The sequence below is a fragment of the Heptranchias perlo genome, chromosome 24 (assembly GCF_035084215.1).
Source record: "Heptranchias perlo isolate sHepPer1 chromosome 24, sHepPer1.hap1, whole genome shotgun sequence".
NCBI lineage: Eukaryota > Metazoa > Chordata > Chondrichthyes > Hexanchiformes > Hexanchidae > Heptranchias > Heptranchias perlo.
Window position 1 is genome coordinate 17,253,352 of NC_090348.1, and position 19,319 is coordinate 17,272,670.

Consider the following 19,319-nt stretch of genomic DNA (forward strand, 5'->3'; position numbering starts at 1 on the left):
GGTTGAGGTTGCAAGTTTGTGATTTTTTGTGTTAGGAGGAGGGTGGTGGAGGCCAAACTTTGTCCAAAGTGACAGAGTGGCCTCCTGCAATGAGTGAGGGTCTCCCCCCCCCAACCTGTCAAATGGACCTTTGCAGCTGCCACAGGCTGATGGCTGCAACACGTCCATTTCAACTGCGAGTGTTTCCCCCAGTACGGGAAACACTCTCAGTTGACCTGAAAACCCGACCCCTCCTAAAATATCCTACAAATCAAGTCTCCTAACGACCTGAAGTATCCAATTAATTGATTGAAGTGGGATCCCACCGGCTTTAATTGCCAGCGGGTGTCCCGCATGCGGGGTTGCGCGCGCATCCAAGCGCGTCATTGGGGAACCCGGAAGTGGGAGGGTTGGAGCCGGGCTCTAAACCCGCCCCAGGAATCCCCAATTTTCGGAGCCCTTCCGCCACGAATGCACCCGCTGGGACATTGGAAAATCAAGCCCTATGAGTCTGTACCAGGGTTTAAGGAGACTTACTGTCCTGCTGCATGCAGTCAAACAAAACAAATGCAAAACTGAAATCTGTTCACTTCTATCATAGACTTACTCAATAAAATTACTTCAACTGAGAGGAATACAATTATTTCATGGCCTTTACATTCAGAACATAATTTCCTCAAATATAAGATTTGCTGGAATTCTCAGGTTGATTTGATCATGTTGTTATTTGAGTTGCTGCATATATTAGTTTTCAATGTCTAGTGGTAACTTCTTACAATGGACAGATCCATATTTGCCTGATTTGCCCATATCAACTGTAGCTCTGAAAATCCTCGGGCAGCATTACACCCTCCCCCTGCTCCAGAAAGAAGGGGGATGATTATGTATGTAAGATCAGAATGCTTCTTTTTTCTTTGAGTACCAGCCTCCAAAGATGCCCAGCCCATCTGTGAGGGTTTAGCGGGTCTCTCATTGTAGGGAGTCTCCGCACACCGCCCTTTCCCCTCCACATCACTGGCCTTGTGAGGGGCGAGCAAAGACTTCCCATTTACAAGGCCATTTGTGAACTCCCAGCACAGGCAAGATCCCAACCTAGTTTGTGGCCCTTCTGCCACTCCCATTAGAGTTGTGATAGCAGTGCACCAGTTGGGTAAAATTTCAGTTTCAGGATCTGTTACAACCTAGGAAAGGACTGTCAATGACTATCTAATGACTGACATTCTTAATCCTTAATAAATGCCTTTAAAATGCACCATGTAAAAGGTCATTAGTTTTTTTCGTCAGTCAGCTGAATAACTTGAAATATAGAATACTTAATGATAAATTGTGAGTAGGCAAATAGCAAACTCAGATTAAGAGTTTAAACTTTATGAGCAGTACTGTAGAGAGCAAAATGATTCCAGGTACAGTTAGATCATGGAATTTGATGTATACTAAAAATAGTGCTGGGAGAACTTTAACCCCTTAAACATAATGGGTACTGCACAGGAGGAGGCCATTCAGCCCATTGTGCCTGTGCCAGCTCTTTGAAAGAGCTATCCAATTAGTCCCATTCACCTGCTCTTTCTCCATAGCCCTGTAACCTTTTTCCCTTCAAGTATTTAGAACATAAGAAACTGCATTTAATGCATTTGGTTTGTGAAAAATCATCTTCTCCACAGTTTATCCATTTTTCTGGACCAACCACGTCAATTATAAACAAATGCACTGTAAGGCCTTTGTAAATGATGATGGCCTGTCACTTTTTGCAATCGTTAAGTATAAACTAAGCAAAATTTTCTCCAATGTACAGAAAACAGCTTATTCACCTCAAAATCTTAGACTACTTATCAGTATTATTCATGTGCCTCTTATAGCTTAATCTGCTTAATAAAACCTTGATAACCACTTTAGGACACTTCTTAAGTTAGAAAGCAGACATTTCTTATTTACCAGGGATGCTGGTTCTAGTTGTGGGGGATACTGCAGCTGGCTCGCAGCAAACTCGAATTTTGTAGTAAGAGCACAGGTTGGTGTCCAGGGAATCATCTTTAGCGTTTGTAGAAATAAGACCCACATCTTCATCACAGGTCAAACTGTTTTCTGATTCACCTATTAGTCCAGGATTATCGATGCATCGACACTGAATGTTACCGATTTTAGAAGAAGTGGAAGGACACAATTTTTTACGTATGGGATCCTGTGATGCAGAATCCCCTGGGTTTATAGTTGTTAGTATGTAGTCATCAGACCAGGAAGACCATGTGCCATAACAAGGCAATTCTGCAACAGAGAAAAAGAACTGCAAACGGCAGTTGATGCTAACTTAATTGCTAATTTTAAATCTGAGATTGATAGATTTTTGTTAACCAAAGGTATTAAGGGATATGGGGCTATGGCGGGTATATGGAGTTAGGTCAGAGATCAACCATGATCTCATTGAACAGGCTCGAGGGGCTAAATGGCCTACTCCTGTTCCTATGTTCCAATTAATCCAGCTTTAAGTTTCATATTTAACAAGAAGTACAAGCAAGGATATAACATTTATTCATATGGCAGCCAATATTATGACTCTCAATAATTTCTCCATTAGTTATGTGGAGAATGGCAAACAACACATTAAAACAATCGTGAAATCACAACAAAGGTTTAAAAAGGTGATAATGCTTTTATGTTAACGGACCTAAGATACACTGAGAATTTCAAACCATTATGGGGGAGGAAAGGAAGGAAGGAAAGAAGGAAAGGAAGGAAGGAAAGAAGGAAAGGTTGTAGGAAAGAAGGAAAAGAGGATGGGAAAAAGGAACGGAGGAAAGAAAGGAAAGCTGGAAAGGATGGAAGGCAAGAAGGAAAGGAAGGAAGTAAAGAAGAATAGGAGGTAGCAAAGAAGGAAATTGAGTAGAATAGAAGGATGAGAGGTGATCTCAATGACAGGGTAGATGCTGAGAGGTTGTTTCCCCTGGCTGGAGAGTCTAGAACTAGAGGGCATAGTCACAGGATAAGGGGTTGTCTGTTTAAGACTGAGATGAGGAGGAATTTCTTCACTCAGACGGTTGTGAATCTTTGGAATTCTCTACCCGAGAGGGTTGTGGATGCTGAGTCGTTGAGTATATTCAAGGCTGAAATAGATAGATTTTTGGACTCTAGAGGAATCAGGGGATATGAGGATCGGGTGGGAAAGTGGAGTTGAGGTCGAAGATCAGCCATGACCTGATTGAATGAGGGGGCAGACTCGAGGGACTGTATGGCCCACTCCTGCTCCTATTTCTTATGTTCTTATGAAAGGAGGAAGGAAAGAAGGAAGAAAAAAGGAAAGAAGGAAGGAAAGAAGACTTGCATTTATATAGCGCCTTCCACGACCTCAGCACAATGCGCTTTAAAGGCAATGAATTACTTTTTTTTAAAAATGTATTCACTGTTGTAACGTAGAAAACACAGCAGCCAATTTGTGCACAGCTAGGTCCCACAAACAGCAACGTGATAATGACCAGACGACATGGCAGACTAGCATGAGGGGAAAGGGATCCCTAGGTGCAGTAATGGCCCTTTTGACAAGAAACAGAGCAGCCCAGCGTTGATGGCCGCTGAAGGTGAGGTGATGTTGCATGAGGAGGGGCATGAGGAGGGTTGCCCTCTGCCGCACTCCACCACACCATCCCCTATTTGCAATATCCCCTAAGAAAGTGCACCCAAGCTTCGGGTCACAACTGTTACTCTCCCTGCATGTGATAGACTGCTGTTTAAAGGTAGCTGCAAATATCCTTGCAGAAAATGGCGCAGCTCTGCATCTGCCCATATGCTGACTCAAGACCTGAGAAGACATTTCCCTGCAGTCATTACCAGATAGACCTGTAGAACTCTTTGGTGGCATCATTCAGGGGTGTGTTAGCCAGTCACGGTAGTCTCCTGGAGTTTGCTTAACATCTTCAGGGGTCAGAGAGGAATTCCACATACTTTTTTCCTAAATTGGCCTAAGGTTTTCCTCTGGGTTTTTTTTGCCTCTCCCAGTAGATTGTGTAGACATTGGCTCAGACAAGTAAGAGGTAAATTTAAGACAGATATCAGGAAGTTCTTTTTCACACCAAGAGTGATTCTCACTTGTAATGGACTAATGGACTTCCAGACATAATGGAGGCGAAAATGCTGGAATTATCTGAGAAATACTGAATTTTGGCAATGGAGGGAATGTAGGGTCTTTCAAGGTGATTGAATTAAGGTGAGATGAATGGCCTGCCTTATCATTAAATATCTGAGGATCCTATGAATTGGTTTTATTTAAATATCAACTTTTCCCCTTCAGATGAAAAGGTCTGGAAGAGCAAAGTGATGGGCATTCACTGTCTGGAAGCCGAAGTTGAAAAAAGCACACTTGTGTTAAAAGACTTGCTAATGTATATTGAAAGCGAGTATACGCAGCGAGTTGTTATGATCTGGAATGCACTGCCTGAAAGGGTGGTGGAAGCAGATTCAATAATAACTTTCAAAAGGAAATTGAATAAATACTTGAAATGGAAAAATTTCCAGGGCTATGGGGAAAAAAGCAGAGGAAATGAGACTAATTGGATAGCTTTTTCAAAGAGCCGGCATAGGCTCGATGGGCCAAATGTCTCCTTCTGTGCTGTAAGAATCTATGAAAGAGGAGATTACTTACCAGTTGTGGCACTAGTAGTAGACCCAGTTGTTTCCCCTGTTGTTGTTGTTGTAGTTGTTTCTTCTGAACAAAAAACAAAAAACATTTAGAACCATTACATCCAACTTGAATTGGGACAGTATTGAGAGAGTTTCATCTGTAGGCTATTTGATTGATACTAAGGCACCAATGATAAGGACAGTATTCACTACTGCTAGTAACTAGGTCTCTTTATTTCTTTAACGAAAACATGCTTGAAACACTCAAAAGTTAACATTTCAAGTATAACATTCTGATTAAGAGTTATATCTGAAATGTTAACATTTTTCCTTTCCACAGATGCTGCTTGACGTACTGAATGTTTCCAGCATTTTCAGTTTTTGTTTCAGATTTCCAGCATCTGTGGTATTTTATTTTTTGTCTCCGAAGACCCAATTTCCTTGCACATAAATTTGATATTAAGCAGGAGTCGTTGTTGTCGTGGAGATTATAAACAGGCTGGTTGTTGTCCAGACTGTTGCTGTTATTTGTGGCTCGCAGCAAACTTAAATTCTGTAGTCATAACAAAGCAACTACAAAGCACCTTCAGAGACTATACAGACGAGCCCTGTGTCTTTGTCACATGTCACATTGTCTGGTGATTCACTTATTGGCCACTCAGGGTAATCGGCAAATTGACATTGAATGTTACTAATTTCAGAGGAGGAGGAAGGTACACAGCTTATTGCGTGTGGGGCCCAGTAATTCAGAATCCCCTGGGCTGACATTACAGGGTGTATTTTCATTAATCCAGGGGATACCATTTGCCATGGCAGACCACTTCTGCAAGAGAAAAAGAGAAAATATTTTGCCAACATAAAGCAAATAAGTAGTGGTGCTGCATGAGGAGGGCTGCCTTCTACCCTATTTGCAATATCCCCTCAAGAAAGTGCACCCAAGCTTCGGGTCACAGCTGAATGTTACTCTTCCTGCATGTGATAGACCTCTGTTTCATGACAGCTGCAAATATCCTTGTAGAAGATGGCACAACTCTGCATCTGCCCATATGCTGACCCAAGGTCTGAGAAGACAGTTTCCTGCAGTCATTGCCAGATAGACCAAAACTCTTTGGTGGCATCATTCAGGGGTGTGTTAGCCAGTCACGATAGCCTTCGGGAGCTTACATGATCACCTTCGGGTGGGGGGGGGTCAGAGAAGAGTTCCACAGGCTTTTTCCTAAATTGGCTTATGGTTTGTCTCTGGCTTTTTTTTGCCTCTTCCAGTGGATTGTGTAGACTTTGGCTCAGACTAGTTAGGGGTACATTTAAGACAGATAACAGGAAGTTCTTTTTCATTCAAAGAGTGATCCCCGCTTGGAATGGACTTCCAGATGTATTGGAGGCAAAAATGCTGGAATCATTTGAGAAACACTGAATTCCGGCAATGGAGGGAATGTAGGGTCTTTTATGGTGGTTGAATGAAGATGAGATGAATGACCTGCCTCGTTCATAAATATCTCAGGACCCTGTGAATTAGTTTTATTTAAACTATCAACTTTTCCCCTTCAGATGAAAAGGTCTGGAAGAGCAAAGTGATGGGCATTCACTGTCTGGAAGCCGAAGTTGAAAAAAGCACACTTGTGTCAAAAGACTTGCTAATGTATATTGAAAGCGAGCATATGCAGCGAGTTGTTATGATCTGGAATGCACTGCCTGAAAGGTGGAAGCAGAATCAATCGTAAATTTTAAAAGGGAATTGGATAAATACTTGAAGTGGAAAAATTTCCAGGGCTATGGGGAAAGAGCAGGGCAGTGGGACTAATTGGATAGATCTTTCAAAGAGCCGGCACAGGCACGATGGGCCAAATGTCTCCTTCTGTGCTGTATGATTCTATGAAAGAGGAGATTACTTACCAGTTGTGGTACTAGTAGTAGACCCAGTTGTTTCCCCTGTTGTTGTTGTTGTAGTTGTTTCTTCTGAAGAAAAAACAAAAAACATTTAGAACCATTACATCCAACTTGAATAGAGACGAGCCCTGTGTCTTTGTCACACGTCACATTGTCTGGTGATTCACTTATTGGCCACTCAGGGTAATTGGCAAATTGACACTGAATGTTACTAATTTCATAGGAAGAGGGAGGTACACAGCTTATTGCGTGTGGGGCCCAGTAATTCAGAATCCCCTAGGCTGACATTAAAGGGTGTATTTTCATTAATCCAGGGGATGCCACTCGCCATGGCAGACCATTTCTACAAGAGAAAAAAAGAACATATTTTGCCAACATAAAGCAGATACAAAAATGGAAACCTAATTATGAGATGTGCAAAATAACAGTTGCAAATTTGGCTGTGTTTCAAAAGAACTTTTTCAAGTTACTGGACAATAGCTGAAATGAGCAGAATATGAACAACCAGAACATGTTGAGAACATAATTTGAACAATATTTTGTAAATCTCTGTATGCACAATGTGTATTCTATCAGGGACGATAGGCTGAGAAGAACAGAGAGAACCATCTTGAACATTCATGATGTGTTGTAGCACTAACTGGCTATGCCACAAATCACCATGGAGAGAATTACGTCAGTATAGTGACTGTACTGGGACCAAGTGACTAAGCAACATAGGAACTTAGAAAGTGGCCAAATTGATTAAGCTGAAAAAATCATATTCGATCGTAGGTTTTATATGAAGGAGTATACAATACAAAAGCAAAGAGGTAAATCTAAACCCATGCAAATCATTGGTTAGGCAGCAGTTAAAATATTGTGTCCAGTTTTGGTCATCATGTTTTAGGAAGGAAATGAAGACTATGGAGAGGGTACAGAAGAGATGAGAGACTAAAGAGACTGAGGCTATTGCTTTTATAATAGAGAAGGAGACCTGATGGAGGTGTTCAAAATGATGATTGCTTTTGATAGGGTCAGTAATCGAATACTATTTCCATTGCCCTCTGGTAACTAGAAGACATAAATTTAAGACAACGACCAAAAAATAAAGGGAGAAGTTTCTTTCATGCAGTGGGTTGTTAGGACTTGGAATGTCCCATCAGAAACATTGGTGAATAAATATTAGACTCTGAGCATCATCTCAAAAATCCCTGACCCACATGAACAATCAGGGCTGGATAATTTCGGAAACAGATTGTAGTCAACAGTTAAGGAAGGTTCCCTTGACCTTGTGTAAGTAATCTGTCCTCAAGCAGACCACCAGCAGCCCAAGAAGTGCTGACCACCTCTGTCCTAAATAGGGAACTCAGGAGCAGGGGCATAGAAAATACAACACGGGGGCGGAATTCAGGAATAATTTTGGTGAGGGGGTTGGAATTTGGGGCCAGGTTGCCACACCACAACTTACGGCACAAATTCCAATCCTGCACTTTCTGCCCAACCCATTTATGTCCCAGGAGCATTTTGGGAGCATTTCTGGCATCCTCTGGGATTTCCGCCCATTGCACCCTTCTTCTGTCCAGTGGATCCCACATTGGCTTCCATTGAGGGCTGGCAAAAGGCCTGAAGATGACATTTTTTAAGCAAATCAATCCCAGAAGAATCATTCTAACTGGCTGGCCAATGCTCCCTCCAGGGAATGAAAAACATTATTCATCTCAATCTTCAGCCCCATAAGAGCCTAGGGCTCCTCCGCTTGTCGCGGCCGGGTGCTGTTATGATATTCCAGCAACACAGTGGGGCGGGTGCCTCTGTTGCGTATTTACGGGCATGGGCCGTAAATACGCAACAGAGGCAACCTGATTATTCAAAATGACTCCATCCCTGCGATTTGGGACATGGTCCTGGCGAGACGTAAGTGGCGGACAGAAGCTTCGCTTCATTGCGCTTCTGCCCCAACAAAGAGTCCGCAGAATTTCTAGGCCAGGATGTCCAAAATAGTCCAGTGGCCTGTCACACTATTGTCAGATGGCTTGCTTGTTAATGCAACAGTGCAATTGAGAAAACAGAAGGAATAAGCAGCGATATCAAGACATTTTTGAAGATTCTCCTTGCTGAAAATGCATGTATTACTCATCTGACACCCACTACCATGCCTTACCTGACTCCCAGTGACAGCTCTCAGACTCAAATGAAGAGACTGTATTTACAACTGAAAAGTCTACCAATATTAATGTGGAGTAAATGGGCATAAATTCATGAAGATGTTAACTGTTTAAAATAAAATGGTTAATGTTTGATAAATAGCGAACGTACAAAGGTATGAACGTGTTGTTACTAATATCACAGGGCAAAATTTCACAGTAAATGTGTTGTCATAATGTATATTTTTTTAAATGGAAAAATAAGTCATCATTTACCAACTCTGAAGGTAGTAGTAGATGCGGTTGTTGTCATCACTGTTGTTTCAGATGGTGCTAAAAAGCTAAATGTTGGCTAGGGGCTGCAGTAACCTGAGATGTCAGTTGCTGATACACAGGCAGGAACGACTTTTGAACTAAAGTAACCTGAGTTCAGTCCTGGCCTCAGCTGGCTGGAACCGGTTTGAATTAACCAAGTTTTGTGAAAGACAAAGGAAATGTGATAAGACACAAGTCCTTATTTAGAAAAGGAGTAATGAGGTAATGCTACCTAAGTCCTTGGGACAGAGCCAATGAGGAGAAGACCCAGGCAAAAGCGAGCAGGCCTAAACCAAAGGGAGAGAGACAGCACAGCTTGAAGAGATAAGATTCGGAATAAGAATGAAGGATCTGGAGCGTGGTGCCAGAGCGAAGACTCCGGAGACCAACCATCGCGGAAGTGGAAGACCCCACGTCAGGGACGTAGAGACAACATCGAAAGAGAGAGAGAACGGAACGTCTGGCCAGCATCAGCTCTCCTTTTCGGGTATTATCCTTTATATTCTGTGACCACTCAGGGAGTGTCAGAGAAACCTAGTGGGTGTGCGTTTAGATCTTAGTTTGGGTATAAGACTGTATAACCTGGTGTAAACTGCATGCCTATATCTAACCAGTCGTATAAGCTATATGTATATGATCTAACGGCCTGAATAAAGTGAATTGAGAGTTAGGAGAGAATTGACTCTTCTCCTCTGTGTACTAAGCCAGTAACCGTAACCGGTGATCTCCGGTCAACAAAAAAACCACAAAATCTATAAAAAATATTAGAATACTGTCTACACTTTTATAGCAAGTACATACACCTTTGAAACAAACAGATTATCTCAGTGTAATGAGACACTGATTAATGGCCCGGGAGAGCAAAATTGTGGCACCTCTCCTGTCACAGGAGCATCACACCTCCAATACCTAGTAGAGGCCCAGAGAGGGAAATGGGCCCCAATTTCTCCAAATAGTGAAACCCATCAATTTGTTTTCTATCTTCCTCCTTTTTCCACCAATCCTCTCCCCTCTCCTGAAGGTGTCGATTCCTTGCTGGGGTACAGTTCCACAAGTGGCGACCCTTCTAAAGAACCTTGCCCAAAAGACCTCTCTTCATGTGTGAGCTCCAATAGTGAGTTGTGGCAGGCTATTTGATTGCAGTGGTCATCACATGCGATCACAATCCTATCTTCACCTAATATCCACAGGCAAACACTTCCAATAGGTGTTTCAAATAGTGATCACACCTATGCTGCTTCATCAATGACCTTCCCTCCATCATAAGGTCAGAAATGGGGATGTTCGCTGATGGTTGCACAGTGTTCAGATCCATTCGCAACCCCTCAGATAATGAAGCAGTCTGTGCCCACATGCAGCAAGACCTGGACAACATCTAGGTTTGGGTTGATTAGTGGCAATTAACATTCGCGCCAGACAAGTGCCAGGCAATGACCATCTCCAACAAGAGAGAGCCTAACTTCCTCCCCTTGATATTTATTGGCATTACCATCGCCAAATCCCCCACCATCAACATCCTGGGGGTTACCATTGACCAGAAACTTAATTGAACCAGCCACATTATTACAGTGGCTACAAGAGCAGGTCAGAGGCTGGGTATTCTGCGGTGAGTGACTCACCTCCTACTCCCCAAAGCCTTTCCACCATCTACAAAGGCACAAGTCAGGAGTGTGATGGAATACTCTCCACTTGCCTGGATGAGTGCAGCTCCAACAACACTCAGCAAGCTCGACACCATCCAGGACAAAGCAGCCAGCTTGATTGGCACCCCATCCACCACCCTAAACATTCACTCCCTTCACCACCGGCACACCGTGGCTGCAGTGTGTACCATCTGCAGGATGCACTGCAGCAACTCACCAAGGCTTCTTCGACAGCACCTCCCAAACCCGCGACCTCTAGCACCTAGAAGGACAAGGGCAGCAGGCACATGGGAACAACACCACCTGCACGTACCCCTCCAAGTAACACACCTTGCCGACTTGGAAATATATCGGCGTTGGGCCAAAATCCTGGAACTCCCTACCTAACAGCACTGTGGGAGAACCTTCACCACATGGACTGCAGCGGTTCAAGAAGGCGGCTCACCATCGCCTTCTCAGGGGCAATTAGGGATGGGCAATAAATGCCGGCCTCGCCAGCGATGCCCACATCGCATGAATGAATTTTAAAAAAAGGAGCAGGAAATCTGGTCAATTTTCTCTTCCCTAACCCATGGGATCAGATATAAGTTGTTGCATCCTCTACAGTTTCCCCAGCTGAGGTTAGCTAACTCAGTGTGGGTACCCTTAATTTTCAAGAAAGAAACCCAGCACTTCAGCTATCTAACTTTATCTAATAATAAGAGTTTGAAACAACATGCTGTTCCCTTACTGTCGGTGTTAGTTTTTGGCAACAAAAATGAATAATTTCACCGACTATTTTGTTTGTAGCAAGCTGTACATCTCATCCTGTCATTTTATTTAGTTAACTTTCTAAAGGCACAAAAACTACCACCACACTTGATTATACACTAACAGCATTGACTCTGTACATTCATTAGTATGCAAGAATTAATAATTAAACCAAATATTAAATACAATAAAGATCTTTCTAAAGCGCCATTACATGAATCCAATTTTACTATTCAAATGAAGCTGAAGTAGAAAGAATTTTTCTCTGCATCTTCCCTGCACTGTACCTGTTCTGTAGATGCGTGATGCTGATACTGGGAATCAAAAATGGAAAAATGTTCTGGTGCCCAGTACCATTAACATCTTGCTGAATACAAAAACATTCACCTTTTTAAACTTTTAAAAGAAATCATGTCTGACACTTTAAAGCAAGAAAATGGGCAACAGGATATTATAAGAAATGAGACTCGCTTACAGAAACTATTTTGTTTTTTTTTAAAAATCACACAAGAGGAAACTATTACCTGTAGTGGCTGTTGTGGAAGTCGTCAGGATTGAAGTAGTAGGTCCTGTAGTTGGATGTGGTATTACTGTTGCAATAAAAGTAATAAATTATATAATTTACAATTCTTATCATTTAAAATACCATTATTAATTTAATACCTTAATGATTGAAAACAAAAACAACAACTTTCTGTACCCCACAATCATAAAGTCAGCTCTGAAAAATCCATGGTCTTTTCAGTGCATATTCCCCATAACACTGGGCCTCACCAGCACTTTCTGCAGGACCTTATTGGGGTGGCATCTCTGGCCCTCCCCCCTCAACAAGAGCAATGGTGTGAGGAGGGCATGGCTGGGGATGGGGACACCCAAGCAAGGGGTTCCCTGGGGAGGAATTGGTTAGCACCCAATTACGGGCGTGAAATGGGCATGCGATACGGCGCCAATGCATTGCGCACCCGACGAGATCGACCTGAGGATCTCCCATCATTGGTCCTTGGGCTGCATCTTAATAATCGCAGTGAGCTGCCAGTGTCTTTCAGGCCTCCAGAGGCAGCTCGCCCAGTCACCGTGGGATCAATTTGGGCCAGCTGCCTCGCCAGCAGAAACCCTCATGTATGTCCTCGGATGGGGAGGGGGCTAGCGCGGGTCGTTAGTGGCCCACAGTGGTGCTGTGGAACAGGGAGGAGCACTCCTGCTCCCCCCAACGCCACTTGAAGGTCATTTAAAAAGATTGACTTGCCACTTTGGTGGCGGCCTCGAGCGATCCCTTTAAAGACCACTAATTAGGCTGCATGATGATTCTAAAGGCATATTTCAGGTGTCCTCGGGGGCGGGACATTGCGCCCAGAAATTGGTCCTTTTAGCTCCCATTTGCTGCCCAGAAAACAGACGCAACAAGGACCAATTTCCCCCCTCATCATGCCCCGGCCTAGCAGAGCATCAGGCCTAGACCCAGAAATAAATTGAAAATTTACTGGAGATTTTTGGGCCCTTTTATGTAGCCCTAGTGGTTCGCATGGCCACCAGGAATAGGTGACCTCCTCTGACCCTGCCACTTTTGGCAAGGTCAGCACCAGAGGTCACCGGCTCAGTCTTTGAGGCCCATGATCCTTTATGTACTACAGAAAACCATTTATGACACCATTATGTAATAATGGTAACATTTATGGCACAGCATCTATCCATTTTTTTGCACATTAAATATTTAAAATAAAATTTACTAACCTATACATATGACTTTCCCATTCTTGCATTTACTGCAAAAGATTGTAAAGTACATTTAGGCATCTGGGAGAATTGGATAATAAAATTCTTGCTTTTTCACCTGCTAATTACCACTAGAAATATTTCTTAGGCAGGTATTTTATTACCATGAACGTTGTCATAAAAAAACAGACTGTTAAATAAATCATCAAATGGGCACTTCTTGGTGCTGCCATGTCAGAATTTCTAAAGAAAAAGGTGTATTGAACCATCCTGACATTTCAATATCCAGGTGACCTCCTTCCATTTCCTGAAGGCTGCAGCTTTTCACAGAGAAGTGCAACACTCACTCTATGCCAACAAGGTGCCTCAACTCCAACCTCACAAGAACACCCCTTTACCAAAGTGATATTTCCAACTCCTGCACCGACCATGTGGCAGATATCGCTGACCATTTGATCAAGTCATCAGAGACCTCACAGAATTGAGTCTCATAAAGGGGTCAGTGACATCAACAGAGGAGAGGAGGAAATTGGCAAAAAATGCACTGGCAATTATCTAGCTCCTTTATAGTCAACTAAATCCAGGATCATATGATTGAAATATTCTGTATTTACAAACTCATTTCTGTCGCCATCTTAAAAATGTTTGACAGTGTGATTTCAGTAAAAAAGAAAAAAAAAGGCTTTACATTCACTTGCCTGTAATAGATATTATGAGGTCACCAAATTAAATGGCAGCATTCAGGATCCATTCCTAACATAAAGGTGTAAAAGTTAGTCTGGGCCTGTTTTTGGACCCAGAGGAGGTGCTGTGCGAGCAGAACACACTCGAACAGAGAGGCTGAAGCCCATTCCGAAACTGGGCACTGCAATCAGGAACAAATTTTACACAGGTGTGTTTCAACTGGCGTTAGGCTCCTCATTAACATATCCACCTGGGACGGCTAAAAAATGGTCCCCATGAATTTAGCAGTGGGACCAACGCCTGCGCAGATTGGGTGTCTGTTTACACCCGAAAAATAGATGCAACACATATCAATTGCTACCTCTAAAAAATTAAATTGTACAGGCACCAAGACCAATAATAAGGGGATAGTTATGTGGGAAAATATCTGTTTACTTCACATTCCTTCCTCTTTAGCAAAAATTGCTCATTTCATTTGAAAAAACATTCAAGTCTGCTCAATCTTGGATTTGATGAATTCTAAGAAATAAATTCTGAGGAATCTCTTTCACCTTTCCCTTCTCTCATTCTTATAAGAAAGGAAGTTAACTCTTGAAATGGATTTCAGATCTCTGATGCCAGGTGATTCATTACATCATCGAGTTACATTGAATCTGCAGCACAGAAACAGGTCATTTGGCCCAACTGGTCTATGCCGGCATTTATGCCCCACACAAGCCTCCTCCCTCCCTACTTCATCTAACCCTATCAGGATACTATTCTATTCCTTTCTCCCTCATGTGTTTATCTAGCTTCCCCTTAAATGCATCTATGCTATTTGCCTCAACTACTCCTTGTGGTAAGCACATTTCACATTCTTACCACTCTTTGGGTAAAGAGGTTTCTCCTGAATTCCCTATTGGATTTATTAGTGACTATTTTATATTTATGACCTCTAGTTTTGGTCTCCATCACAAGTGAAAATGTTTCCTCTACGCCTACCCTATCAAACCTTTTCATTATTTTAAAGATCTCTATCAGGTCACCCCTCAGCCTTCTCCTTTCTAGGGAAAAGAGCCCGAGCCTGTTCAGCCTTTCCTGATAAGGATATCCTTTCAGTTCTGGTATCATCCTTGTGAATCTTTTTTGCACTCTCTCCAATGCCTCTATATCCTTTCCATAATATGGGGACCAGAACTGTGCACAATACTCCAAGTGTGATCGAACCAAGGTTCTATACAAGTTTAACATAAGTTGATGTCTATTTCAGTAACAGCATCTAATTGTATATTTAAATAAACATTCCCTTGTGATACTTTTTATAGGTGACTGTTTTAATAGAAAAAAGGTAGCATAAAATTATGTTCATTAGTTCAAACTTTTTCATTCATCACTAATAAGAACTAAAAATTGAATGCATTTTTATAGATACCATTTTTCACAGTAATTCATTGTTGTTTGGTCTGGTTGCAATATTTTCCCGTTATAATAACAAGTGCATTCAGATATGTTAACACATTTCATTTTGTTTTCATCCAGATAAGGAGCACTCTCTGGACATCTTGCATAACAACCTACATTTAATAGAAAGTGATAATATCAGTGTGAGGCATTGATAATACCTGATTAAGATGGTAACATTTAGTTCTATAAATGTTTACCAAGAGTTTCATAATTCTTTAGTGTGTTTCATGAAGACATTTCATATTCTTTTGTCTTGTCATTTTTCCATATGATTTAAAATATATCTTAAGTATCTCGAATCCCACCAGACAGCAATATATTTTTTAATCTATGCTCGTTAGTCATGTAAATTATTAAACATTTCACATTTGCTAAAACAACATAAACATTAAATTGTGATGATTATCATTTACAAAGGAACTTATAATTCATCAATCTTAGAATGCACAAAAAGTGAATAAAGAACTAAAAAGCAAAGTTCAAGAACAACCTTCAAGAACTGCAGAGTACTTCTTTCCAATGTCATGGTCACTGCATGTTTTCGTTGTTAATGTTCCACATGGCTGATAGTGCCAGCTGCACTCACCAGGAGCGTTATAATAGTCACAATATACAGCTGCAATGTAAAATGGAAACAGTTATCTATAACCACCAGTGATTTGTTTCATTTTTATAAAATCATGAAATCCCTGTCATTTGTTTTACACAGTTAGTGGATTTCCCATGGCATTGCTCATGGCGAGTCAGAGGCCACACTGTTTTATGCTATCTAATGTACAATATATTATCAGGGCCACTGATTTATGGTGACTGAATAACAACAACAGCTTGCATTGATATAGTGCCTTTAACATAGTAAATTGTCCCGAGGCGCTTCACAGGAGCAATTATCAAACAAAATTTGTTACTGAGCCACGTAAGGAGATATTAGGATAGGTGATGGTCACACAGGTAGGTTTTAAGGAGCGTCTTAAAGGAGGAGAGAGGTGCAGAGAGGCAGAGGGGTTTAGGGAGGGATTTCCAGACCTTAGGGCCTAGACAGCTGAATAACTGAATTTGCATTTTTGTTTTGGCAGTGTTAGGGGTATTTTCAGGTTCAAATTATGTAATTACATCCACATTTTCATGGAAATTGTAAATCGGTCACCTTGATTATTATTATGTTTGTTTAGCTCTGTACTGAATTTTATGTCTTGTCTTTTTTTAAATTCCGGGGGTCTAAAGGAAGATGGTAAAGACAGATGATCCAGGCTTCAGGTAGATTATAAGTGTGTAGAATTAAGGGGGGGGGAGGGATATTGAGGTTTGGGATGAACAGGGTATGTGTGGGATCACTGGAAATGAGGGTTACAGGGTCTGGAACTACTATTAGTGGTGTGTTTGTAATATGAAGGGGTGGGAGGTTGGTCTTGGGGTGGAGCTTGGGAGCAGTGGGGATGGGAGTTGCTAGATGTGGGAGTACTGGGCGGGGATGAGAACAGTGGGATGGGTGTCACAGCGTGGTGTTGAGAAAGCATTATAGTGTGTCTAATGATCCGACTTTACTGTCTTAGTAAAAGTACAGCAAGCACTTTAAACAAACAAAAGCCATTTCCCAGGCCACTGTCGGGAACTCAGAGATAGGGGCTTTTGTCCAGGGCAGGTAAACAATAAGGAGCAGGGGGGGAAAGCATGGGCATTCAGAGCGGGGGTGTGGGAGCATCAAGAGGTGATGGGAAGAAGGTGGGGGAGGAGGCAAGGGTAGTTGGGGTGGGCTAAGACAGGAGCAACAAGAAAGGACAAAAAAGGACAAGCGAGCAGGAAGAGAGGAATGGAATGGCACTCAGGGCAGGTGGGATGGGAACAGGAAGGAAAACGATGGCCCAGGAAAAAGTCCAGGGGCGGGAGGAGGTGGGTACATTCTCAGATGGGAGGAGCCCAGTAAGGCAGTGGCCCAGGTTGTTTTAGTGGAGCCTGAGGGAGCACTCCTGCTCCTGCTCCTCCCGGCTATAGAAAAATAATTAAAAACTTACCTTCTGGGTTCCTCTTCGGTTGGACTGCCAACTGAAACTGTGCGGAGTGTGCACGGCATAAGCTCCACCCGGTGGAGTCTTAAAATGGTAATAGGGCTCCTATGAATGTCATAGAACCCCGATGCGCATAATAAAAGGGTCTACTGGTTGACTCAGGCGGGCGCTCCAGCCGCCCAGCAGGGTAGGTCCTTGGGGAGATAGTGCCAGCCACACTATCAGCGGGAAAGGGCAGTAGATCATTCGGGGCAATACCGCCCCATTTTCGCCAGGCCTCAAAATCTCCTCCACTGTATGAGGGTGATTCTATTCCTTTGAGCTCAGCAGGAGGTAGTTTCTGGAGTCCCACACCCAGGTGAAGGAACGTAGTAAGTTTAATTGGTAGCCTTACTCGCCAAACCCTGGACACAAAAAGAGCTGTTCGAGGTCAAGCGGCTGGCTTGCTGTCCAGCTAGGAAACAAAGGATAGAAACACACGGATCTGCAGCTAGTTGTGTAAGATCTGGTAAGGGAGACACAGGGCCTTCTTCAAAAACAGAGCCATCGAGGTCAAGGGTGAGCCTTGGTCAGAAAATATATATTTAGGCCACTAGTAGGACCAATGTCGCATATTTTATTATTTTCTATGCTATAAAGCGCTTTACCGAATTAAGCCAAAGTGAGGTGATATTTACTATAAATGTTACTCGATATGTTCACTTAAAAATTGTAAATTAAAGCAGTTGGTTGATTTAGAGTCAGCCTTGACTCACTACAGTATGAATCAGTCTCCCTTTCAGAGTTTTCAGTAGCCATTCATATAACTAGATGGTTTCATTGTTACAACCCTGGATCGCGTGACTAGTGATCAGTAAAGATCTGGGATGTGCTTATGAGATCAATGATGCTGAACTCAAGGGAATACCTACAGCGGATCTGATGTTTCTAGCATGCACGGTATATGCAAGACTGAATATAGTATAGATTAATATAAAATATAGGGTAAGGTAGCATGGTGGTTATGTTACTGGACTAGTAATCCAAAGGCCTGGACTAATAATCCAGAGTCATGAGTTCAAATCCTGCCACGGCAGCTGGGGAATTTAAATTCAATTAATTAAATAAAGCCTGGAATTAAAATACTAGTATCAGTAATGGTGGCCATGAAACTACCAGATTGTCGTAAAAACCCATCTGGTTCACTAATGCCCTTTAGGGAAGGAAACCTGCCATCCTTACCCTGTCTGGCCAATATGTGACTCCAGACCCACAGCAATGTGGTTGATTCTTAATTGCCCTGTGAAATGGCCTAGCAAACCACTCAGTTGTAAAATCTTGCTAAAAAAAGTCATAAGAATAAAACCAGACGGACCACAACCTTCACCACACGGACTGCAGTGGTTCAAGAAGGCAGCTCACCACCACCTTCTCAAGGGCAATTAGGGATGGGCAATAAATGCCGGCCTCGCCAGCAATGCCCACATCCCATAAACAAATTTTTAAGAAATGAAATACAATAGAAAACAAATTTCCTTTGTTACTTTGTCAATCCTAGGTGACATTCTAGAACATAATTTGTAATGAGTATTGAATAGGTGAATGTTCATTCACTTACATTTATCCAATAATCATTACAAATACTTATCAGTTATTAAAGTAATAATACTTACGACATCGTTCGGGAGTTCTCCAGTCAATACAAACACCAGCTTTATTACAAGCTTCTGCATACACTGCTACAGCGGTACAGAAACCCAGATATTTCCCTTCCAAGTCACAGGCACAAGCTTCTTGGACACAGGCATCATAGTATGGGGTTGGGTCAACCTGATTAAAGTACCGCACCACGAGATTAGAAAATGGACTTTGCAAGCATTGTAACAATGATTCTGTTCATTTGTTTCAAAAGAAGCTATCTCACCTTTTTATGACATTTTTGAAATATTGCATCCTTCATTATGCTGCACTTCCTTTGAGCCCATACTAAACAGTATGGATTTCTGTCACAAGGGAATGTTTGATTCAGTGTACCTGAACATGACAGTGAAGACTTCCAGCTGTTTCCAAATTTCACAGCATTGGTCACCAAAGAGTTCCCTTTAGTTGTTAGATCATCTGAAACATCATCATTGAAATTTCCACACAGACCACATACTTTGTTCTGTAATAGAAAACGCATCTAT

The 19,319-nt window shown here is 42.2% G+C and overlaps 1 protein-coding gene across 1 annotated transcript in view; it reads right to left on the reverse strand.

The window, feature by feature from the left end:
* The window catches only part of LOC137341481 (mucin-2-like), an 81,236-nt gene that overhangs the window by 21,321 nt on the left and 40,596 nt on the right, over positions 1–19,319 (reverse strand). The window contains exons 24-31 of the mRNA XM_068004586.1: positions 19,058–19,297; positions 18,807–18,963; positions 15,639–15,764; positions 15,117–15,258; positions 13,040–13,071; positions 11,833–11,898; positions 6,481–6,543; positions 4,610–4,672 (exon numbers count right to left, since the gene is read on the reverse strand). Of these exons, the coding sequence (XP_067860687.1) occupies positions 4,610–4,672; positions 6,481–6,543; positions 11,833–11,898; positions 13,040–13,071; positions 15,117–15,258; positions 15,639–15,764; positions 18,807–18,963; positions 19,058–19,297 (889 nt within the window). The remainder of the gene's footprint in view (positions 1–4,609; positions 4,673–6,480; positions 6,544–11,832; positions 11,899–13,039; positions 13,072–15,116; positions 15,259–15,638; positions 15,765–18,806; positions 18,964–19,057; positions 19,298–19,319) is intronic.